Here is a 27,767-nt window from a genome sequence, read left to right as displayed (position 1 = left end):
GGCTAAATATACATATGTATAGACATATAGTAATAGTATAAGTAGTAAATGTACAGGTACCTACAATATATGTCCTTCGTGGCTACACATACTGCACTCTACACCCTTATATTATGTATACATATGCATAATATAATATACGTACTTAATATGCATATAAATAATATAGCATCGCTATATATATCAAAAGACGTTTATAATATAAAAAATTTGTTCGACGATTCGTTAGTGAGAAATATGACGCCACGTCCATGCTCATGTACAATCGCGTAAAATAATGTAATGGTCACGCATGTTTGAGTCGAACGAAAGAGCTGAACATTATAAAATAATAATAATTTATACGAAATATTTAGAAGTAGATACAGAAAATACATAGTGCCCAACTACCTTAGCCAGTAACTGATATATTATAGCGTCTGTCAACCGTAAAAGTGCGCGTGCGTGTGCGTTTGCGCGCAAAGATACCGGAAAATTCGCATGCTGCCGCGCCCCGTCGAGACGCCCCCCACCCACCCACCGACTTCGGATTCCGTTCGACTGGTAGATGGCGCGGTATCCGTCGACGAGTAGTGTATTGTTGTACGGGTGTACGCGGTTACCGGTTGCCGCCGGCAAAATAATAATAATAATAAATTATTATCCGCGCACGCTGCCGCCGTGTGGTAGTACCAGACACCAGTACGGTATCGCTATCGCTTAGAGTGTCACGTCGCCGCCGTCGCTGCCTTCGAAGCCGTCGCTGCCTTCGAAGCCGCCGCCACCGCCGCCGCCGTCCTCCCGATCGGTATCAGTGCGCGTTTTCATCTTCTTGTGTGCGATTTCCGTACATTATTTTAACAGTTTTTCAGTTCGTCCCGTGGATGTGCGACATCGCGTCTTCTGGTTGAATACATATCGTCTTGAGTACCCAAAATCCACCCATCGAGCGTCGGGGCACCTGTAGTCGACTGATGATTTCTGATCTTCTCTAGACGCGATGGTAATTACGTCGTCAACGGCGGACCGGCCGTGGCTCTACTGTGCAACCGAGTGACCAGAAGCAACGGAAAACCGGGTTGTGGATAAACGTAAAAATAACAGTGCTCTCGAGACTGCCGTCGTCCGTTTTCCGACCACCTTACGTCTTATTGTCGTGTTCGAAGTGCTCGCGAAACGATGCCAGGCCTGCAGCAGTGGATTTTCGCGACGTTGTTGCTGACGCACGCGGTGCTCGAAACCCATCAGGTGGAAGAACGAGGTGAGTGTTATACGACGACAACGTCGATTCGATATTTTTGCGATAACAATAATTGTGTTATGCTCACAAAATATATTTCTCTCGATGTTCATAATTTGGTCTGATTTGCACGGGGTCGTACCTATACGTATGGCATCCGTATGTCATTTAAATAAATATTACATAATGTAGTAAGGTTTTTTGTTGGATGTGTGTTGTACATATGATACAGGGTGGTATAGATGTAGAGGATTTAGTACAATGGTGGTGGTCACGTGTTGGACGCTAAACGATCTTCGTGGAGGGTAAATTCGATTCATAATATCGTTTATCAAATTAAACCAAACTTACATGGATATAATGAACTACTTGAAGGGGACAACCAAAAATTCATAATTGCCCTTTTTCAAACGGATTTAAATGGTCGATTGAACAACATAACATATGATATGATTATTTTATCTTTTTTTTTACATCCACCCAGGCCGACAGGATCACGCAATATTCAAGTATTGTGGCTAGGTATTAATTCTTGCAATATCTTCCTTAGGTCTGTCCATATGATATCTTAGCAGATAAAGCAGAGTACATTATAGTTGTATAGATTAGGCACTTATCTATTTAGTATTTAAAATAAAGGGGTCAAACACTTAATATCTTGTAGTATATAGTATCATTTAGTTTATTTGCTTTGGTATGTATTTTATTCTTTTTTACAGTCTATTACATACGTGTGATACGACACATTGTTTCTCGATATTGAATAGATTATGATAGTTCTTTTAAAAATATAAATTTTAAGCATAACCACTTGGTTTTTTTTATTAATCAACTGCTTAACTCCGTAATTTAATGAACATAAATAAAAATGCATTTTTATATTATTATTTTATAGATTCATTACAGTACGAACTACGAGTACAGTAGATATTTGCATCTTTAGCTATGAAAATATGTACACATACCTATTTAGGTACTGTACCGTTTACCTAAACTGTAAATCAGATTTAAAATATAAAATTTAAAAACCGTGCTTGGAACTATTGAATTATTCATGTTTAATATAACTTGTAATTCGTATAGTTACAATCCAAAATATAACAATAACTGACAGATTAATTGGCAATTAAAATAATATACCTTCATTTTACGTCTTTACATATTAATTCGCATTATTATAAACTACACTACTAAACAGTAGCTTGTTTTAAAACTATTGTTTGACTACGTGATTAAATTGTTAAAAATATAAAACTATTCTAGAAACGTTGTTTTGAACATCAGTATTATGAAACTTAATTTATTAGTTACATATTTTGAAACAGGTGGTTGATATTTGATTTTATAAGTTAGTCGGTGAATTATTTAAATTTTTGAAGTAATAATATACTGTTTACATATTTTTTCACTAGTAGGTAAATTTACAATATTTTAAAATGTATTAATTACCTAGTACAAATATCGAAAGATAAGTTAATGTTATCTACTTGGCTAATAACTTGCAATTGTTCTATACATACCTAGGTATAATAATGGTGTATTATGCCATGGAGAATAAGCTTATAACTCAAGAAAGTTAAACGACGTTATTTAATGATTTTTAAAAACATTAAATTCATAATCTTGTCTTATCTAGTACTATCTACCTAGGTTTATAAATAAATAAAACATTATATTTAATAACTTATAGGTATTAGTGTAATACTAATTATTATATACAACTATTTAGTTGATGATAAATAAAGAATTGGATTTATTTATTAAACTATTTTCTATCTTTACTAAACACGTTCAGATATCGCATATCGGACTAATTTGAATCATTCTTACTTTATTTGTCTAACAACTCAATGATTCTAACAATAAAACCATGCTAAAACGAATGTTAAGAAAAATGTCTTACACATTGTAGTATTGTATGAAAATACTATACACAACTATTATATTTATTTGTATACCTTTGTTCGTGAGGAATAATTAATAAACTGGTGGAAAATCTTTTTGTGAATAGAAGAATTCATATTTCCATTCAAAATTATGTGCTCGCTCACTTATGGTCTTTATTTCTCGTTTTATTCGATCTTCTCGACCGACTCAATGTTCGTGTTGGTACACGCAAACGCAAGACGGGTTTTTATTCATTGCAAGTTTCGCCCTGTCTCAATAATATTCATAACTTACTTTGGGTTGTATATGCTAATGCTAATGCAGGTCGTGGCTAAAGGCTAAAAAAATTTGCATTATTTGTCTTTCAGCACACAATAATAAACGTGCTTTATTTTCAAGTGGTATTCTTAGAATGCTTAGGTGATATATAAATAATAATAATATTATTAAAAGCGTATAGTCGCCGCAACCGTATTGTATTGTATCGTCACAGCAAGAGGTCCCGTCGCCTCACAATCCTTATATTATACGATCTATATTATTATTGTTAGCAGTTATCAGTATCGCAATCGTGCTTCGCTTACAACCATTTTCACTTTTAGAAAAATGAATCATACAATGTGTAGAAACTACACAATAAAAACCAGGATATTGTTTGAAGAAAACCGTGTTTGTGGAGGTTATAGATTGAGTTATAGATTACAATTTAAAATATATTTTCGAATAAAGGTATTTTGTGTTGGTTTTTTCCCATTTGATTTCGAATTATTATTGATTATTTATCCAAAATAAGAGGTCTAGAATTTACCAACTTAAACTGCTCACAAATTTATACAGCATAATAAATAGTGTCATAAACACATGTCACCTAACATAACTCAATATAATATATTATTATGTGTGTAATCAAAACTATTAAGTTACCCTATACTAAGTTTGCAATATGTTTTAGTTCCACGTTAATGATATTAAATGTATTAACACAAATAAAAGTATAAATTGTTATTTTAAACGAAACAAATTCAACTATCATAACTTATAAGTCATGACAGATGAGTACCTTCCTATATTTATTGTTTTTATAATGTATTTAGCTTGCTAGCTGTAGGTAAAAACTTGAACTTGCTCTTATTCGGTAAATTTTAATGTTTGCGTTTTAGATCAAAATTTTGAATTAAAAGTGCATTAAGAAACGTTTTATCTAAATTACCAAAAATAAATTGACAGGACTTAAAAAAAAATCGTGTGCGTTTATTACGTTCGAAATTTGAATTTTTCTAATAAAAAAATACTAAAATCAGTTATAGAATGTCGTTCCACAAAAATATTTAGTGTTAGCCTAACTTGGAACACACTATACACTTTTTGTTCTTGATTGTCTTGACTTTTTATCATCAATCATAATTGAGTCTTATAAAAATAAATATATTGAAACAACTGGGTGCCTACAGAACTCCCCGAAACGCCCTTCTAACAAATTATTATAAGTTTTAACTTTAATTTTATAACATATCATTTATTAATCAACATTATTTTATTTATTAATACAATCAATAAATGTATAAACGCTAAACACTAAATTTTCATTTTACTTTTCCATCAATCTCCGTCCTGTACTTAGTGGTCGTATATGTTTTTTTCAATTTCTCATTTTGTATTCGTATACATAAAATTACAACACATTAAGAGCATCACATACGTATGTATGTAAATTATCTGTAAAATACCTGTAAAATACCTGTAGGTATATAAAAATTATAATAACAGTATATAATATATTTATATTTTATTATAAAGTGTAAACAAAACAAATTTATATTTATAAATGAAATAAATAATTCTCTTCAGAAAATCTACAATTTTGACTCTAGTACATTCCAGCGTGGCGGCAACTAGCTAATACATATTTCAATGCATCATATTATTGTACGCCCGCAGGGTTTAATAGTACGATGACAGTTATAATCATTGTTCTCCTCGATCATGTATCCTCTCAGTTACGACAACGTTTCCGTGATCGTCGCGCGTCGGTCCCTTTTGCTGAGAACGCGGTTCAGATACAACTCGGATCCTTTTCAAAAAAATTTAAGTAAACCCGCTATTAAACCGTCAACGGTTGTTTTAATTATTGGAACCGGATGGACGTCACGCACATCCGAAGTGTAAGATTACAGTTTATTTCCTCCGTTCTGGGGGTGCTGATGAGAGGATGTAGAACCCTAGAAGGAAATGTGCACACACAGGGGTTGCGGAAGGCACACGTACATCTTTTGTGTGGATAATTTTATAATCATATTATATGTACGGATTATCTTGTGAACGCCCGGATTAAGGGTTTGTACGTGATCCGGTTGGAAGTGTGCGTGTACCTATGTTTTTTGAAAAGATTTTTACATTTCCATAAGTGGCGCCCATAATGGGGTTGGTCCCTCTTCCCGCTTTGATACGTGAACTTTATTAAGTATAGCGTTAAACGGGGCTTTTTAATATTTAGGGATACAAGTAATTAAACGCACCGTCAGGTCCGTGAGTGTGTGTATATAGTATCTATTCATCGTAATTCTCAATGAAATGCAAAGGATGCATATAAAATACGAGGACATAAGATATTAGCTTATTCATGTGTGTATAGAATAACCTATACAGGTACCTATGTCCTATAATATGATAAACCTTTGTATAGGTATTATGTATTACGTTTACTGTAAAAAACAAAACTCTAAATTAATTCATAAACTAAAATGAGTATACTATTTTTAAAAGATATGTCTAATATGTAGGTACCCGAAGGCACAATAACGAATAAGAATATGTTATACACTAATTTCTTTATGGAAGAAACCAAACAGTGAATATTTGTTTTAACTGTTAACCGTTTAGGTGTTAAGCATGGAACCTATTTATTCTAAGCTGTCTCAAGGATCAACAGGAATTGTGACGTATTCTACATGTTAATACAATGTGTTGATATTATTAATTATTATTAATTATTATTAAACTATAAGTTCCTAATTATTTTAAATCTTTTCAAGTTTAAATTTTATTTGTAATACATCTTAACTTAACATTTACGTAAAATGTTATGCTCATATTTGGATATGATAGTTAACTATTTTTTCAGCTACTGTAAAACTTAGTTAGTTAGTAATACACATATATATATTGATGCCAAAAAAACCCAACTCATCAATGTGCCACAGAGTCCAAGGACAATAATCTTACCGAACTTTTGAAATTAAATCAGTTTACAAGTCACGGTCGGAGTCACGGCTTATGACAATTATTTATAGTATTAAAAACATAACAATTCCATTGCCCACAATAGTCTATAATATTATAATTGCTATTCAATAATAAGTAAATGCATTATTAAATATGTATTTTATATAAATAATGAATGGTTCATCATGAACCGGTTAGGTTAATATTTGAATTACGCAAACTTGTTTACTCTATGAAATAAAAAAATGTTATTTAGCATCCAATATTCACGGTTCAAATTACGTAGTTATGGTACACTATATTACGTCTTTTTTTTCAAAGATAGTTCAAATTATATTATAATATTATCAAGTTCTCTGACCTCAGCCATGGATTAGGTAAGTGTGTAAGATCTAGACTTTTTTTCAATTTTTGTTCAACTATCTTTATGATGTTGTTGGTGTCAAATTTCGTCGAACTGTGAAAGAATGAAAAAAAAACTTAACAACGGTCTTGTGAGCAACTGATTAAGGTCGATTAATACGACCCATTGGCGACATAATATACGCTTGTTCTTTGTCGACGAATCAATTTTTTTTCCAACATCGTACATCAAGATTAAAATGATGTCATCGATTTTTTCTTTATGCTAAACAGCTTGGTATTGATCAAAGCAAATTGATTTGCTAATTATTTATTTTAAAAGATTCACTAATTTAAAATTTATTATTAAGTACTATTATAAAAGTTATTGAAACTATAATTCAAGAAAAAATATTAATATTAATTAAAAATATTTTAAACGTAGGTAGGTATAATATGATATGTATTTTCTAACATTAATATGTATGGTACCTATAGTGTAGATATTTTATATGATACCTTTAATATGTATAGGCTAAAGGCATTAAATAACATTTTTTTTAATTTACTGCGGTTCTCAATTATTATTTTGCTTTGTTAATGTAAATTGTTATTGTAATTTATATTAATCATAATAATGACTATTGTTTATATAAGAATTTATCACTAATTAATTATATCAAGATAGATTCTAGATTATATTCTTAAACACCTACTATACTAATTAAAAATTGTAATTTATAAGTTATTACTTAATATAATATAATATAGGTACCTAATATACTCTTAAATCATTCAATAATATAATTAATGACTCTCATGATTGACGTTCTACATACAATTAATTTTGTCACAACGGTCCGCTTTTGAAACCAATAAATTAGAACCATAAGAATTAGATGTTTACGACGTATTTAAGAGACTCGTGCAAGTGAGCATACCGATGTGGTGCCACTTGTCACGACTCATGAACGGGAGAAAAAAAATAGGGTTAGGAACCACCTTCTTTTAAAGTGGCGTGCCTCCGTATAAACGGCGATAGTAATAAACCAGAACCAATCGGTTTAATGACAGCGGCTGGTCAGAAAGGATGTAAATTCCTATAACAGGCGCCCGACCCTCCCTATAATAACCATGTATCGGGTGCACTTCACGCGCAATCTTAAGTGGAAAAAGATTTCTAGTACCTGTGGACAATGCGTTGACTTCCAACTGAGAGGGTACTGACTGTTGGGTTGGGCAAAATAAATTGTTTTCCTATGGGGAACATTTTATGGCAAACTGTTGAATTATTTTCTTAGAATCCCTTTGAACTTCTCGTTTTGACAAAAGTAATAATAATAAATAATTCGAGCAGTTTAGTTGTCAAAATATAAAATCGATATTAGTTCTAAAACTCCATTATTATTTCATTGTAGTCATTTTGTTTAAGTTAAATAATTATATAATATCATAATATTTTATATTATTACTTTGGTTGTTTGGTAGAAGTTGTCAAAAAAGTGACTGAAATGTACAATTCATATTTTATTTCTAAAGATTGATCTAAAATATGAAGAGTAAAAAAGTCCTATTCAAACACGAGTGGAATATTATTATTTTAAATGTATCTTACAAATCATTGATAATGCACTACGTATAAAAAAATATAGTTATATAGGCCATTGTACCGATGTTAAACTATTTACGATTTACCACAAGACAAAAGTTTGCAACTTTTTAAGCTTTATTGACATACATTAAAGTGCTCCTACAAATATTAAGTTAAAATTTGAAATTATACTATTTTTTTACTGTAAAGATTACATAGTTGAGTTTACCTATAACATTTAAAACGTTTTTACCATCATTTCCAGCTTTTAAGTGCATTCAATTTTAATTTATACTTTACGTAACAATACACTAAAAGTAGGTACTTGGTCAATAACAAGCATGCCTTATTAATTATACTTGCTACTTCTAATTCATTCCCATGGCCCGTATGTTTTTTTAAAACTAAGTGATACGTCGAGTTATTGTTAATTTATTTCAAGTATTTTTAAGGATAGATAAAATACTATTATTTTTAGAAACAACGGCTGATCTCTTCACAGGCTCCTCTTAAACAGCATGTTGATCAGCGCTAACCAATACAAAACAGATGTGAACCAGACGATAAAAATTGAATTTTGTTTTTGTATTTTCTCTCATCATTATTTATTTACTGTTTATAGTAATTATTTCTTAAATAAATTTGCTGTTATTTTATTTTGCTCAACCAGTTGCTTCGGGGCAGTTTTTTCCGTGTACTATTTGTGAAACATTTTTTCAACCTTGAACTTTCTTTGCGAAGTCAGTATCGTGATCGACAAGTGGCGATTATTTAATATATTGTGTTATATAACGTAATTTCTTAGTCTCTCATCCACTATGTGTAAAAAAAAAAAGAAACATTCCTTCAGAATTGGCGCACACCAACCGTTCATGACAGTAATTAACTAATTAAGTACTGGGTCACAGTATTTTATGGATGGCTCACCTAAATTTAAAAACTCGCTTAATGATAATTAAAAAGAATGTATGCATGTATAAAAATATGTTAGGTATATTATATATTTACATTTAATTTCAAATTAAACATTTGTCGTAAAGAAGATGTCGTGTAATAAATATAAGATATTAAATACCTAGGTAGGTTTATATATTATAATATGCATATGCCTATGGTCTTTGTAGTATGTAGTCATTGCTAGTAACTAATTCTAATTACCTAATGTTGTTTCAAATTATATGTGTGTTTATTGTACTTGCCAAATAATAGCAGTCATACCTATATTCATGTACAAATATTATAATAATTAATAACTAATAAGCAGCCGTGTAAAATTTATGAATTGCAAAATTATATTCAATGATATTTCCTAATTTTACGTCAGTTGAAAACTTGATATAATGTATTGTTTAACTTAAAATATTTTGATTTATTCTTCAAAATAATAACTGCCTATCGTTGTAATATTTTAGTTTTAAATCTACCATTTAACCACATCGATATCCAAATTCATCCATCTGGCTAATAACTATTCTTTATATTTTTTTTAAAAAAGAACTGCAGCAATAGGTGTCCCCAATTTATTCAAATATAAATTAATGACATTTTATTAGCAAATAATATTGCATGCGTATTGTATTGTACTCACTACTGCAGAGTGCGATCTTATGAGGACTTGATATAGGTACAAAAAAAACTCTCACGTAAATACACGAAAATCAATGAAGTACCTGAACAAATTTTTTCTATTCCAGTAATCTATCTATTGTTGAATACATTTTTTTGGGGACCAATTGAAAAATATACGGTCGTTTCGGAAGTACTCGAGTTACTCTCTAACACGCTGCTATTACCTTCAGCTTTACGACGGGTGTTTTTATATACGATATTACGATTGTATATTATAATATTTACACGATGATCTTGTTTGTGCCCGTGTGCACGCGAGATAATCTCGAGAGGCGGAAGGATTCCCACGACGAGGAGCTGTAGCAGTAGCGCAAGTGTGCATGTATGCGACGTTGCCAACGATGACAGGTGTGTAGACGGGACGGGTGTGGGTGGCTATGGCTGCTAAAGGAGGAGGGGCAGGTGTGTGCCGAAGCAGGTGGCCTTACTTCTTTGGGTTCTCACGACCTTCTATACATTATATACGCATAAGGTCCCGTTTTCGTGGATTTCTTTTTCGGGTGCACGACACGACCACAGACTATAACAATAATTGTAATTTACATGTAATTATATATTTTGTATGTAAGCGTGCTTCAAATCAAGGCCTAGCATTTTTCATTTATTAAGCCCTCTTCAATAATCCAGTGATAATACCATGAACGATCTTCCCCTCCATGATTAAATAGGAAAGCAAATAAGTAAGGGGTTTTAACTAAAGAGATTAAATAAGAGAAGTTAATATAATTTTTTTTTCCATTAAGTATATAGTTTGAATTATTATGTTTTTAAATACAATATATAAAATAACAAGTACTTCCAAAATTATAAATGATTTTCTCTGTATCCTCTATACTAAAAAAACAAACTATAACTATTAGTGATTTGTTAGTAATGTGTCCTCGAGATGCATATTTTTAAAAACATCCGATTTATTTTTTACATTTAATTTCATCTTGAAGAGCATTCAACAACCGTCAGACACAACCTTGGATACATTTTTTATACCAGTGAATATAATATTTACAAAGATTTTCAACTCGTCCTATATGATAGACAATATTCTTCTAAGTTTTTTTTAGATTTTGTTATTTTTTTGACACGCGATGGTAACCGCGACTATATGTAACCACTGAATGGGATCTGTCATGAGGCTCAGGCGGCCCGGCCGGTGTTATGCGCGTATGGGGGGTTATTGTACTTGGACGTGCCCGGTATGAAGGTATGTTCCGTTCACACTTCACCGAACACGATGAATTGAAAGTACAAAAAAAAGTGTGTATAATATTATAGGAAAACCTCGTCTGAATAGAAATTCCATTTGGTATGGACATGAGGCATAAAAATATTAGACGCTGAGCGTGTACCACCACAGAGCACGTCGTAGCTCTCGACGGCGAGGGTTAATTAAAAATTAAAATTGAACATCTAACGAGAAGACTATACGATCTCAAATCCCAATATACTCACGTTCGTAGAGTACTAAGTCTCAATAAAGTGTCTTGGATAGTTTTAATTTAATTTTAATAATCTTATAAATTTTCAAGTATATATGGTTGAAAATTGTTTGTTAGAAATAAACGTATTAACGAAGACAAAATATTAAAACTGTACAATATTTTATAAATGTATTTAAATTACATAACTATTGCAATTTAAATAGGAGGAAATTGAGGTTTACTATGGGCCTGCTACATTTAGGTACCCACTATATTTCAGTAATACATATCCATATTAAAAACAATAGCCTGTATAATAATAAATGTATAAACTGTGAATGCCCATAATAGAAGAAAAAAACTTAACAGTTAATTGGTCTTCTGCATTTTCTGTATCGTGGGAATCGCGTGCAAATAATCTAGTTGACCCAAAATAGTATTAAAACTGTTGAATACCTAGTCACAGCTGCTTACATTGAAATTAAACCACTTATAATATACAATGTTTTTAAAAATATTAAATGCAAACTTGATTCAACCTGTTTATGTTCTTTACTTTATAATAATTGTATACAAATTTTACTCAGACAAACACTGCATATTGCACATGATAATTAGATAGGTACTTAGCTACTATTCCTTGTTTTTTGTTATTCTTTAGTCATCTCTAATCTCTACATTTCAAGATGCTATACGAACCAATTATTAGCATTGTAATTTTACAGAGCCTTATTGATACTTTAATGTTCAGTTTTTCACTCAATGCTTACTCAATACTTACCTATTTCAGATCTAACGCATAATAAAGTATCAAAAATGTATTTGCTTATTTATTGGTTTTATTTGAGAATAAATGAGTGTATAATAGGTACTATAATATGTCTAAATACTATATACGACTTATTGTTATGATCAAAAATAAAAATATATATTTGGGTGCGTCCAATAAGATTTTATTTTGTGTATGTGTTAAAATATATTTAAAACATTAAAATGTATAGTTATTAGTTGGATATTTTTATTTTTTATTTAATCTTTATTATTAGTATTAGAAGTGAACTGATTTTTTTATACTTGTCTCTTTTTTCAACATGATTATTGAAAAAATATTTGGTAAACTGATATACCCTAGATGGTTTAATGTAGTGTATTTTCAAAGGGTTATTTCGACACGGAGATTTTTGACCGCATACTTGTCGTCCACTGCTGTTGTCGGCTGAATAGACCCCCTCGAGTGTTTGTTTGTTTTAACCGATAATAATGATGGCTGCAACTTTTGAACAGAACCGGTTTCCTCATTCGGATGATGCCCTGGAGGCTCAAATACAAAGTAGATTATAATTATTGCCTATATTGTCTTGTAGCCCACTGCATGCATATAACTCACCCGACAACTTAATTTATATTAATCGGTATTATTCTGCCTTTCAATCCCGTCCCCGTGAGCTATTTGCTCGCGATTTATTTCCACATATTCGTTTTCCATTCATCATATTATTCTGTTATATTTGCATAATATATCGACCGGTTTTGGATTTGCTCGTAGATTTTAAGCATACATACGAGAATCGATTACAATGACAGAGACTTCAAACCAAACTACAATTAAAACACGGAATATAATTATTTCAAGACTTTCTCGATTCCTTGAAAAACCCCAAAGAATAAAACCATGTCAACATTATGTCATATGCACGACGATATGGCGAGATGAAATAACGAACAATATTCCTAAGTTTTTTATTTTCATACCTTTTACGTCTGCGATGTAAAAAAAAAAAAAATGTTGATAATTTAAAACTATTTTCAATGATATTTTAATCAATATCTATAAAATTGTGAACATATTTTACTGGTTTTAAGTTGACTATGATGAAATTGTAAAAAAAGTTATTATTTCAGGTGAATATAAACATTATTCTAACAACATCATAACATTCAATAGAATAATAATTTTTATATAATATATGGTACTTGGCAAATAAATAAATAACTTGAGGTCGTATACATTTTCTTAAAATTAAAAAATTAAGTTTGTATTTCACAATTGATAAGATTTTAATTTTGTTATTTGTTACTTTTATTTTATAAAATTAACGAAATTTATCATATCTGTATAATACGTACAGATATTTTCCAAATAAATTTAACTATAACCAAAATAGCAAAATAACTTTTAATAGTGTGTTTATACAGAGTTAATATTCTTTGTAAAAATGAAAAAGTTAGTGTTTTTTGAAAATATTATGTGTCTTTCTAAACAATTAAACCTGTTTTAGAGGTGGATTTTGATGACGGTAATGATAATAATCTAGGCAAATACGTGACCAGATTATAACGTAACTATTCACTTGTCATAGACCATGTATACCAATGGTGAGGCTCATAAACATTGAGTCGTGTACGCAAATGCGTAATAAACAATTTTGAAGTACCTACTGATTCTTTTTGTTTATCATTGAATAATTATTTTTCTTGAATAATGAAAATAATGATCTTATTTTATATTTTATTTATAATTTTAATATCAACATTCACCGATTCTCCGTTGGAAAATAAACAAATGAAATTAAAAAATGTAATAAATTTTATTATTCAAGTTTAACATTAATATTATAGTATAGATATTTTTTTTTAAAGTCTTCTGATATTTATAATATACGAGTGTTATGTTATAACTTTATAAGTGTATACGGTATACTATAGTCTGAATTAATACTGATACTAACTATATTAAGGTAGTATGAAGTATAGGTATAAAAAACTCAAAAGTAATTCATATGGATTATATGAATTTATTGTAAGCTGTGACATTTTAAAAGAAGGTTTGGACTATAATACAAGATACAAAGACTAAGTGTCACCGTCTAATTGTAATATACGCGTAGATGTATTATATATAATCTGCTGCTACTCGTTTCTTCAGTGCAAAACAGTATTGTAATTTGTATTACTATTATTTGTTATCAATTCTAAAACAATAATAAAAAAAAAACAAAAACAAACATTCAACCAAAAACTCCCCTATTTCCTATAAAAAAGCTTAAAAATAAGATATTTAGTCATCAAATCACTTAATAGTTACTGGTCTGTTTAGTGTTTACTGTAAATATTAAAATATATTTATTAAAATGTTCAAATTGGGTGGGAAACTCGTGTAAAATAGATGTTTATGTTGCTTCACATAAACTGCATACGATAAACATAGGTATATAGTTATAAACTATAGTTTTTAAATTAATAAGTAGTCCTTAAAGATTGTTATAAATACAAGTATGTCTATCCGGTAAATAAAATAATATAAATTTAATTATTATAAAATAACTAAAATATTTAAATAATTGTTCCGAAGAAAGGATTTTTTAAGAACGTTGTAAAAAAAAATTTGTTCTCACAGTAAAAACAAAAAAAAAATAACTAGAAAAATGTGTTCAATATTCTGACTGACAGTATTATATACTCACGAGGAAGTTTCTTTAAAATGTATTGTACTCCTAAAGACCGTTATATTTTCTTTATTTGATTAAGTTCCGGTCGTCACGATGAGAACCTCCTCAATACAATTTATTTAGCAAGCGAGGGTTATATAAATGTAAACCACGCCTGCTCCGGTTCTTCTTCTTATCCGGATCTATCTAATCGATTATCATATTACTTCCGACGAAATCATTAGAACTCCAACTGAAACATAACACTGCACTACACAACGTCATGTTATAAAAAAATGAATGAAGAATTATATTCTCTAGTCTTTATAGGGCTTACAATATTTTACTGCTCCATCATTATGACATATTTTTCAACTTAGCACGGGATTTATAGACACCCTTATAATTACTGTAGAAATCCGGAAATCCCATATGGACCGACCCACATTTGTCGTTTGTACACGTCTCCGTCCGTCATTTTTTTCTCACAGTACATTTTTCTGAAATATGGCTCGTTAAAATCAAAAACAACCTGGGTTATAATACTACCCACGCTGACGGGTGAATACAAAACGGTCGTAAATTATGCGACATTCAAATTATCAATGATGATTTCTTTATTTTGAATTTTTGGGTTGTTGCCTCGGTGGTACGTACCATACCGTTTGCAGCATATATTATATACTATCATATAATTTATAATGTAATCATAATTAATTTTATCTGCTGAACCGGCTATTATTTAATAATGTTGTTTAACCGGGAATACTATTGGTGAGCTGGCGGAAGGTTGTTGCATGAATTCGTTATCGGATGTGTCAGATATTCTGATAGTAAACACAAAATAAACATAAACGTATTTCATCCCCTTAAAATGCGTAGGTTTTTCTTTGATTGTTATCGGTAGAGACTTGAATGAAATATACGTTATAATATTTAGTATAATATGATCATGATAGCATACTCCTAGAGACGACACTACAATTGTAATATAAAATTCAACTTCATTAAATACACATATAGAATACAATTATATACTTAAATGTGATTACGTCCAAATACCTACTTATAGGAGGTGGTCATCAACAACTTATATTAACCAATATTATTTTGTTTTCGCTACAAAAAACTACATGGATAAAATGTGTCGTATACCCCACATTATATTATGTGTGTCGGCTTAAAGTGTAAACAAAGTAGGAGATTAAAATTTGCTGGACAGTCAATAGGCTAGGTTATAAATGGTTGAACTAGGTCTATTATCAAACTATCATCAGTAATACGTGTGGGTTTTTGAAAGTCTATTATAGGAAATAGCATTTGTCAAGGTACTCAATACTCATTTGGAAGTGGTACGTAAACGATACGTCTAGAGGCAAGCTGTCGCGGGATTCGTCGCTTTGTTCGAATCTTCAAAGTGCATTAAGCATTTGCCGTGTATAATAGATATAATTATGACGGCGTTGCACTTCATACAATTTTTGCGTTAACATTTTTCATGCAACTCGAACAAAAATAAATTCATAAATATTAAAATATAACGAGAAACGTTGCACGGTTTTGCACAAATAATCCACTATATAACATAGTACTTGCTTGTGCCGTATACCATAATATATATTTCTGTAAATATAATAAATAATTTTATAGCGTTTTTACGTGGTTACTTGAAAAAAAGTTTTTTTCGTGGAGCGAACTCTTTTTTTGACAGCGGTAGAAGACTTCTCTCGGGTTTGAGGAGGGCCCTGTATGTGTGTGTGTGTGTGTGTGTGTGTGTGTGTGTGTGTTTATGTGACCGTGTGCGCGTCTATGCGGTATACGGCGGCGTATATACTCTTCACATGCACACGGTCGGAGCGGCAGCAGCTATATTGTCAAGGGGAGTCGGCGGAGCGTGGCCGTGTTCTCTCCGGTCGTTTTCGGTCCCGGCAACGTTGCCAAGTCTCTCCGGTCCGCACGACATCGCGTGTGCGTCTTCTCCAACAGGTAGTCGCAACTCCGATATAGCTACCGTGTACCTAATACCCTACCTACCGCTGTACCGACGATTCCCGTCCGAATTCCATTCTACGACCGCAACGTCTCCGAGTGCACACGCACGCCGCATCACGTCATTGCAGCTCACATAATATATATAATAACAAATATATATGTGTGTATTAAATATATATACATGTTTATAATATGCGTTTATTATCATTATGTATAATACGGGTTCGCCGGTATGATGGTTTATAACATTTTGTATACTCGCGGTGTCTGCTGGTTTATGGTTACTTTCGTTCTTATTATTTTCCCTCCCTCCAACCCCCTTCGACCACGTACCCGTTTTGGTAATCGTTTCGAATCGATTAGGTACATATCTGGATCCGCGGTCTTCAAACGTCTCGACTCTCGACACGACCACGACGGCCATGGCGTGGCGGCGATGAACGGGTGTAATATGAATGAATGAGTTTCTTTCTGAAATATGCGAGCGGCCGACTTTTTTGTTTACAATTTTTCATATACACATACCTTCACTGTAGCTGGTAGTATATTATATATATAATTGGTGTAACTTGTACCTACATATGATATTTGTTTTTTTTTTATTCCAAACCACGATTCATAGGCCATAGCTCACGTATACGTGTACTTGTCTGCACGTATCCGACTGTCTTTTATACATCATTATATAATATATATATTGTGTTTCTCTTATCGTAAAATGTGTACTAAAGTTCTAATCGAGGATCTAATATGGGACGTGGTGAAGTTGTTATTATTGCATACTACGACGTACGACGATGCTTTTGATTTTAGAGAAATGTATTATGCATTAGAATTTACATCTGACCTGCAGACGTCTATAAATGCTACGCATTTTTAAGTATACCGGATAAATCTAAATATTGACGTTTGTAATGAAATGATTTTAATTAACTATGCGATGTATGAAAATAATAACTGTTACTTACTAGTTGAGATACATTTTAAACAGAGATGTCGGTGTATAATAATGTTATTCTGCAGCAAAACAATAGTATGATACGATGGCCAATATTCTTCTTTAATCATTTATGAATAATTTATTATAATATAGCTGCAGCTTCGTCGGTTGTGAATTGTATTGTTTATTGCGTTTCCTATGTCTTGTGTGCAATTGTTACGAGGTTAATAACTGGGCTAGGTCGGTAAGGCTACAGTCAGTCTCCGTGAACCATTTTGTAACAATAATGATTATATTATTTGTTTTGTTTTATTTTTTTACCTTTTCCCTTCTTCTTTTTTTATATTAATGCCTCTCGGAATATTCATAAGATTGTATTATTATTCTTAAGATGAACCTTGTAAATTCGGTCGCGGTAGTTAAATATCAAGGCAACACATGCAACATGATCATAAAATAAAATAATTTAAATTATAACGAAATCCAGAAGAAATGCAATGTTTATTTGTTTAGTATTTTAAATTTTATTTTATTTTGTGTGTTTACACAAATATTTATAGTGCAGTATAAAATAATATTATCTAAGTATGAAACGTGATATTAATTACAGCTTAGTGCGGAGAGTGAGCTTGGAGATGTAACTTCTTCAAAACATATTCAAAAATCAAAATAATGTACTTTATAAGTACTTACCTATACGTAGACATGTAGTCTACTAGTGTATATAATAATATTGATCACATATCACGTACCCATTACTATATTTTATTTCAAATTCTTCTAAAACAAAAATTTGTGCGAAATCAGTCATATAGTCCATAATATTTTACATATTGTGATCTTAAACACTGAGCTATCTTGTAAATTTATTGGTTTTTCGTGAACAACTTTAAAACGAGACGAGTGCAATTAAAACCTTAAAAACGCGGAACGACTTTTGTTATATTGTATGCTATATAATAAAGTAATGTCAAAAATGGCAAAGAAGAAATTAATTTACCAATGTTCTCGGCATCGGTGGCTGGAAAGCTTGCAATGTCAAACATCTGTTGAGGATATTTGAGGTGGAGCTTACCTATTACACTAGCAGTTTAGCTTATGTTGTATTATGACATGAGGATATAATATTACTGAAAATCGTTGTTTCTGAGAAATAAATGCGTAAAGACCATTCTATATTTTTTTAAATTCTCATTGCGGGCTCACCGAATATCATATTCACGTGGCCGTGAAGTGAAACCAATTAAATTCTCACAAGACCGCCTACTACCGACTATATTACTACAAGCATGAGGTTGTTTGTAAATACAGAAGGCACGTCTAGTTTATTGAAAAGTACCCCCCGAGGAAACCGCGTTTTGACGGCTCGTTAGTGTTTCCTGTTTGGCGACCCTTATTATTGAAGGGGGGGAGGTTGTGCAAAGCACCCGGAACATTGCACCTGTGACCCCGATCTCGCTTCCCTAGAAAAAGAAACAGCATATAGGAAGTACTCCCCCTGGTCGTATGCACACCACAATATTATGTGAACCACAAAATAATATATAATATTATTTAGACGGGTCTTTTTCTAACGGTGACAGTATTTTTTCCGTCAATATCTCCGCGGTACACAAGCGTCGCATTTCTTGTGCCCAACGGGGAAAGTGAGGGGTCGTCGACCAAAAACAGGTCTCTAGCTGACCGGTTTTGCTCGACGGTTGACCATTTACAGAAACGAAACTCATGATCGCGGAAACGCGAATCAAAGTCAATACTCTTTGGATTGATGGGGAATAAAGGGAAAAAAGCCGAGCCGACAGTTAAAGAACCTAGTGAACGCGTACAATTCTACTCTGTGTGTGTGTGTGTGACGCGTGCATATTATACGTATATAGTGGACATGAAAGAAAAAATATCTCCTTTCTCCGAAACGTTTCATTCCTTCTGTCGTCTTGCACTGGTCATACGAGCTAGGTATACGAGAAGTAGGTAGGTACTAGGTACACTGAAATATTGATAATCTATAGTATCTACCGCACCACTAGCTTTTGGTTGTCATCGATTTATTTTGACAGAATAAATGCTTCAGAATTATATCCAACGACGTACATTTGATTTACTTATTTTGATTTGTTTGATATATTTATAGGCGGAGGCGCGATAATACAGTAACTTACTCGATACAATAAATAATTAACATCTTTGGACACAGAAAATTAGGACTAAACTACATACATAAAATATATATAATACAAAATAACATAAGGCTACCAAAACAAATGACTATATTATTATTATAATAATTGATGCAGACATCAAAATGATTTTGTTAAAATAATATTAACATCATATAACCCAATCATATCATAATAAGATAAAAAAAAAAATGCAATAACCATTTAGCGGAAAATAATAGTACAATATTGTTCATTGTTGTACAAGCGGAAAAATAAATTCACATTCTAAAATAAGTTTTAGGTTGGTGATTTAATTAACCGTATTTAATGAATTATAACATTTTTCGTTGTAATTATTATATTAAATTACACTATTATGATAGTCTTGCTGCAATTTCGGAAAAGTGGTTCAGTTGTGAATAGTAATTCTTATAAATTCAAACTGAGTGGTAATCGTAACAAAACGGCGACTCGTTAAGGACAATTGTATTTTATTTATTATATACCGTTTAATAGCAACACGTGCAGCAGTTTGAAACAATATATTATGGACCGCAATATTATCTTTGTGCGATTGGTTCGTGTAAAAAAAAAATTAAAAAATAAAAACGAGCACGTTAATTTGAAATCTAATCGTGTACGAAATGAATCGTCACATGTAAACAAGGCTGTTGTTAAATAATAATAATAAAAAAATAAAAAAACGAAGTACAAAAAAACCAAAGACAGCGGCTTTTGAACGTCTGCCAGATACATTGCCAATGGAGCGTGTATGCCACATCGACAAAATGTAACGGCGACGCCGACGGGTCCGTGTGTAAAATACCAATTTGCCGGTTTATTGGGCAACGAATTTTTTAACACTCCGCCAAAATACACATTGTCTTGCTAAACACATGGTTTGATATTTTTTTTCTTAGACTCGCATGATTTGCCCATCAATATCGAACTTAATATTACATAATAGTTATAGAAACAAAAATTAATTCGTTTAAAAATCAGTTGTTTGTACTAGCCGCGCCGACGAGTTGCGAGTATCGCTTGCATGTAGGTACTTTCAAAACTCTTTCGAACTCTAAACCCTTTTCAGGGCTTCAAAATGGATCCAATCATTTTTCCTAGTGTATCAAACAAATTTTTTTTGTCATCGACTGCTGAATACTTAGTACCTATTATATGGCGGGTTTTATTATGTGTCTATACTTACATGTGCACGTACGTCGAATACCTACAGCTAACACCCATTATAACGAAAAGTGTAAGCATTTTGTACATTCAATTTTAAGTCATTTGAAAACAAAATTTTTGAAAAATCATAACATTTTTCATCGTATTGGTTTTTTACGTATCATAAGAATTTGCGTCATGTCAGTGCTCAAAACAGAACCGTAGGAGTATATTACTTTTCTAAAAAAAAAAAAAACGGTGTAATAACAATATATTTGAATCGTGCCAGTGACACGCATATTAGAGAATAGTGTAGTGAGTAAAATTGTATATCCGGACTCCCTTAAATAGCGCCCACCCCTGCTGTGCAGATTGTTAACTTGACGGAGGTTTTGCCTCGTGCAATCTCCGCTTCATCAGCAGATATTATTGCGTAATTATTTCAAAGGAATATTGTATAATACGTAAGAATTCAGTGCTATATATTTCAAACATATATATACAGACTATTGTCTATATTTTGGGCCTGTTTGGTGAGTGGTGTATACCTGCGAGGGATATAATATGTGATTTCAGATGGTTTTATTCGAATAGGCCGTATACTTACTATATTGTGTTTGTTAAGATTAACTTCGATTACATATTATTAAGACTTCAGTCATGGCAATGGCATCTTTTCTTTAAAACCATTGAATACCCAGTAGTTATTATAATATAATAATATAATATAAGTAATATACACCTACTCTGTTAAAATGTTTTATAATTATAAATTATTGAAAAAGTATAATACTCCTGAATAATTTTAGATCGAATATAAGTAAATAATTTATGCGTACACCTATATTATATGCAAGAAGCTATTTTTTTTAATCCCGTAATCAATATTATAACAGGTAGTGTCTGTTTCTATATTTTTTTTTTGTATTTTTAACACAATATTTATCATGCATATTATGTTTATAGTACATCGAGATATATTCTAGCACAATAATAAATATTATCGATGAACGATGATATTAATATTTTATTATCTAGTATATTAATATATTATCGATGATACAAGGTTGTTTGAAACGACGCGATAATTATTATTATTGGAGAATTCCTTTGCCTTTAGACATTGGTTATAAATTATAATCCTGCGTGTACGGATAATATTGTGTATAAAAATATATTATATTCCATAAAACAAACTCACTACGCTACATTATACTGTATATAATATTGTTTCATCTCGCGACCGTTTACCCCCTGGCGGGTATGGCGGTCGACAATCCGTGCGGTGGTGGTGGTCTTCGGTGGCGGGATCGGAATCCTAGATAAAAACCGACCCAATACAATGGCGCGGGATAATCAACGATTTAATTGGGCACCTATACAGTTATTAGAGAATAATAAACATTTTTTTTTTTTTTTATAGGTATTTTAATAATACCGTGTTGTGTACAACAATGTCGACGGCCGCGGCGTATTATTTGAATTTACCCATCATATAACGGCGCAAATCGTTCGTCGCCGTCGTCTTAATGCCTACGCGCGGTGTGACCGCTCATATTATCATAATATGTGTTTAGCCCCCACAGCCTCCACAGTCCACCAAGTCTACCTCCACGCCTGAACGGCGAAGACCGCTAAGTCCTTCGACGGTTTGCCGCGTGTGTTCCGATAGCGTGGGCGCGAATATTATGTAACGTAATCGTTTCTGGGTTAATTGCCGCTGTTCGATTACAATAGTGTGTTAGTTATTATTGTTATTATTATTATATCGTTTTGCGGTACACACGCTCGGCGGCGACCGCCTACAGAGGTTTTGTGTGTCCGAATATTAAAATATATTTCGTTCGAACTCACCAATAATCTTTTTCCGACCGATACAGTCTCATGTAAACACGATTTCGGACAAACGGGAGAGCCGCGATTATATAGTTTGTAGTAATCGTTGGTTTCGTTAGTGATTAAATCGTTGAAATGTTCGTTTTTATAGTGTTTCTCAAAAGTCCGACGGTGGTCAAATGTCGCGGCACTTGAACCGGGAACAGTGCACTATAATAATCGTAATCGCTCGATTTCAGTTCGTGATTCCGTTCTCCGTCGATATTGTAGTGCGCATCGTAATACGCTCGTTGTTAAAATGATGTGTAGTTTTGTATAATATTTTACTCGGAACACTTCTGATAAAAGTAAATGCCTATACCTACATGGCTATTGGCTATATGTCATGTAGTGTAACTATGCATACAAGTACTATTATTCGAGTTCAAAAACATATGAATTAATGTAGTGCCATATTTGTGATTTATAACAGCAGCTGCTTTAGTTATGTTTTGGACGCATAGCAACATTTTGAAAAATAATGGATTCATTCGACACATTTGTGAAAATAAATTTAGACACATTTTAAAAAGATATTTTTTCAAATATATTGAATATAAATTGTCATGTGTACATCAGTACCTGATATAATACCATAAATATTTAATAAAATAGTTTAAACAAGTTCCCCGATAACCGCAGAAGTTTTCAACGTTGGTGCTCTTTTGTAAGCTAAAGTGATTGATTGTATTATTTGTATATTTTGTACAATCAAACTATATTGAATTCATAATTTTTTTTATCGTATTGTGTCAGTAACATTTTTCCCCTTTAAAATAATAAATAACATTTTCATTTATATAAATTGTAAGTAACTTATGTAAATATTATATGATTGTATCTTTTCTTTTTATACAACGATAAGTATAAATGTATAGTTTTGCTTGTTATTCAGTAATTTGTATAGAATTGTTTTTGAAATCTTGAGTGTATCTTTTAACCTTATTTTATGTATAAATCAGAGCCTTACATAATATTTCAATTAAAATAAATAATACAATTAATAAATTATACTATATGTGCTCCACAATCACTATTATCGGGATGGCTATGACGAATTCCCTAATGAATAAACCCAGAAATGTAGGAAATAATAACCCTATAATAAAAATTATGTGTGCCTAACATATAATATTATATTCACAAGATTTCAATGGCAGTCGCCAGTCAATGTATGATTTAAAAACAAAAAATAGTCAATTTTTTTAGTCATAATAAATTTAAATTACAGTGTCAATAATATAAAAATAATAATAAAAAACGAATGGCCAATTTTGTGAATCCATTATATGACAACAGTTATTGTAGGTATATATATCTGATCGATATGACTGACAGACCGCCGTCTAAGCTCTACATTTTTTTATCCTACCTTGGTGCATAAAATGATTTATTTGATAAACCAAATTTAACAAAAAAATTGAAAATTCCCAATGTAGGTATATAAGGGTTTTTTCATTAGTTATTGTATTGTAATTTAAAAACATTATTTGTGGCCTTGTCAGGACTTAAAAATTGTACGTTTATCATAATCATACATTTAACTATATGTAATGACTAATGACATACAAATATTTGGATTAATATTATGCTATTACCTATTTATACCCGCATGAACCCATTCTCACTGCTCTACAGTAAGGTAGTATTGACTCAAAAGTTAATAACAATAGTCAATAGTCATTAATATAATAGTATTACCGAAGTATACATTATTATGATAATTAAATATTTTTTTTAACGCGTTCATTTTTTTAAATTTTGCAAAATTTCAAATGGGGTTTTATACCAGAGGTATTTTTATGCGACACCGCAAGACACAATATTAATATGTGTATCTACGATTATTTCGTTACCAGCAGAGCACTCGCAACATACCGCTATGTGTTCGTCTACAGGTTTCGGCCGGTTCCATACCGCATACACGGTATATAGATACCGTCATCGTACTTAAACGTTTTCGCTGTACGTTTCTATCGTGTCATCGTAACGCGCGATCGGTCGTCGATGGCCAACTATGCGAGAGGAGACCGGAGAGCCGCTCTCGCCGTCGTCGTCTCCCACGCGCACCAAAATATTATTTCAACTCAACTGCCGTGTGATACGACGTCGGGGCGAGCGCACCTGTGTTGTTGTAATGATAAAATATAATATTATGTCTTCGGATGCATTGGCAGACAATATAATGTGTACAAGTAATATTACGTGTGCTGGTCGAGAGCACTCCGAAACGCTCACGTTTCGTCGTCGGTAAAAAACTAAATAAATAAATAAACAAAAAACCGCCAATGACCGTTTGCGACACTGATATCATGTTATATTATTACGGGGCATAAAATCAGTGAAAATCATCACGTGCACGGCGATCGGTGGTCGAATATTCTAAACTGCGTAATAATAACAATTATTTAGTCCACGTCATCCGACAATATTACCTTTTTTTTTGTACATAGTCGTATCGCAACAAACGATCGATAATAATATTATTAGTTATTGCATTGTGCCGCGCCGAGTGAATTTTTCGCATAAGATACTTGACGTTCTAAAATCCTTCACGCGGCCGATGACGTAGGCTTATAGTTATTAAAATAATCAATAGGTGACGGATGACAGAGACTGTCATTATTGTTATCGTTTATACTGGGTAAACTATTAAGCATGTTCACTCCGTTTTTTCTTCAATAATACAGTTGTTCTAAATCTGAATTTTTATATGTACTTATAAACCACATTTTTAAATCCTTGAGATATTTTGTATTATACTAAAGGGGCTTATAGAGATTTAAACATTTGTTTTTCAAATGAAAACTCCCCTTTTCTACTGTAAATTCTTCTGAAATTTTTAACTCACAAAACTCGTTCTAGTAGTTATTGAGTAATTTAACTTTGACCTTTGTGTACTAAGGATATTAGATCCATGATAATGACGGGTTTTTCATATATAGGGGCTATGGTGGTATGGAAATTGTGGTGCTTAAAATATTAATCCATCAACATAAATAATCTGTAAAAATAGCTCAAATATAATAAATATCAAATCCAATATTATTTCTATTTTTATATTTTTGTTTAAACATTTTTATGGACTATTATCCTTAGTACAAACATTTTAATAATTGAAAAACAACTCTTTCAAATTTTGAATTAGATTCATAACAATTTTCAAAAATTTATCCACTACATAATTTACACTAAAAAGTTGGGTTCTCATTTAAAAAACAGTACTTTGTACTACAGAAGAACACTTTTTAAGCAGTACTAAGAATCTCAAGAACTGTAAAACATGGTCTATGAGTACATTTAAAAATTCTGGTTTTCGAAATTAAAATAAATTCATTATTAATGTAAAACATGGGGATAAGCATACTTGGTGAATCACCCTGTATAAATGAATAATAATTAAAAACGCACATTTCGCGGGCGTCGAATTTTATACTCTTGATTCGTGTCGGGTAACGAGACGTCAGTGGAATAATTTACAAATGTGGAGTGCTAGCTTGTATCAGTGTCGCCTATAATATTATTATTACTGTTCTAAATTGTTTTTGTTTGATAGTGTGACTATATCCTCTCGATTACTTTATGTTTGCGATGACGGTCGATAAGGCTGTGATTTTTTTCCCCCTTCCGCCGATCGACGACAATGTCGATTAATATGTATCAATAGATATAACATGAAATATACCGACTCCGCTCCGTATAGAAAAAATTAATAATTCTACAATATCAGACCTCGAGTACGCCTGAAAATGTGTTGTGTAGGCAATTTTACTACCATCTAATAACAAACGTGTTCGTTGAGTTGTGCGCGCGCCTGACTGAGTTTTCATATAATTTTGTGCACTGAATATTGTTATATTTTATAGTTATAACTTATAAGGAATAATTTCTTATTAGTCATTACTCACTATGAAATTAATATATCAATTAAAGCCTATGAGCCGCCCATAGATAATTCTATTTAACTTCACAAAATAGATTCTTTTGAACGTTTATTGTCTGCGCTGTTGTACCTCTATTTGTACTTTCAACGTTTTTTAAGACAAGAGACATCACATTATGCGGGTGTAACGTCCTCTTAAATAAATGATAATGTTGACACAATCATTCGACACGTGATATGTCGCCCCGTCTCTAAGTGTCGTAAGCGCGTGTGAGTATGATTTTTGATATGTTGAAGTTTTAGTAATATTTAATAATTTTGTAAGTGCTACAATTTTTAGTGATATCTTATTTATTCGATTGTTAGTCATTTGTAATAAATTATTTAACTTTTGTCTTTTATCGACCGATGTGGTAGTTTCTTCCGTCACGAATGAAAGAAACAACATAAGGACAAAACTCTATTAGTAATAATTAATCGTATTGCATATTTGCCCAATCACGATGCGCTGCGTCAATATAATATAATATTTTGCCGTCGACTAAAATAAAAGATAATACGAAGAAATGAGCGTGTAATCAATTTAATAAACCCCCTCCCATCGCCACTCCTGTAAATTGTATTTTAACGGATGGTTAATAAATATAATTTTTTTGCATACGAACCACGATGTAATGGATGTTATAATATTATGTTGTCTTACAAACCACGGAGATGTAATGCAAATATAAAATAATCGAAAGCACTCGCAGAACGGTTAGTAGTTACACAATGTTATACAATGACAATAATATAACTTTATTGCCAATTATTATTAATTCAACGCTTAAGGTGATTCACTGTAAGATTTTTCCTTATTATTCATTAAAGCTTCCTTATTACTTATTAGCTTCCAATAATGCATTCTCATCACTCATTAATTCCCATGACACAATATGGCGTCTCAACTGCTAGATGCAGGCTGGTGAAAAGATTTACAGATTCGATGTGGGCTTCTAAACACGATATCCCTCAT

At 31.8% G+C, this 27,767-nt stretch overlaps 1 protein-coding gene across 1 annotated transcript in view; it reads left to right on the top strand.

Annotated features, from left to right (window-relative positions):
• Positions 1 to 684: 684 nt before the first annotated feature.
• Positions 685 to 27,767, top strand: part of LOC111030201 (epidermal growth factor receptor-like) — a 78,553-nt gene continuing 51,470 nt past the window's right edge. The window contains exon 1 of the mRNA XM_022309600.1: positions 685 to 1,240. Within this exon, the coding sequence (XP_022165292.1) occupies positions 1,159 to 1,240 (82 nt within the window). The 5' untranslated portion in view covers positions 685 to 1,158. The remainder of the gene's footprint in view (positions 1,241 to 27,767) is intronic.

Source organism: Myzus persicae, unplaced genomic scaffold (assembly GCF_001856785.1).
Source record: "Myzus persicae strain clone G006 unplaced genomic scaffold, MPER_G0061.0, whole genome shotgun sequence".
Lineage (NCBI taxonomy): Eukaryota > Metazoa > Arthropoda > Insecta > Hemiptera > Aphididae > Myzus > Myzus persicae.
This window is presented reverse-complemented; position numbering and strand designations above follow the sequence as displayed.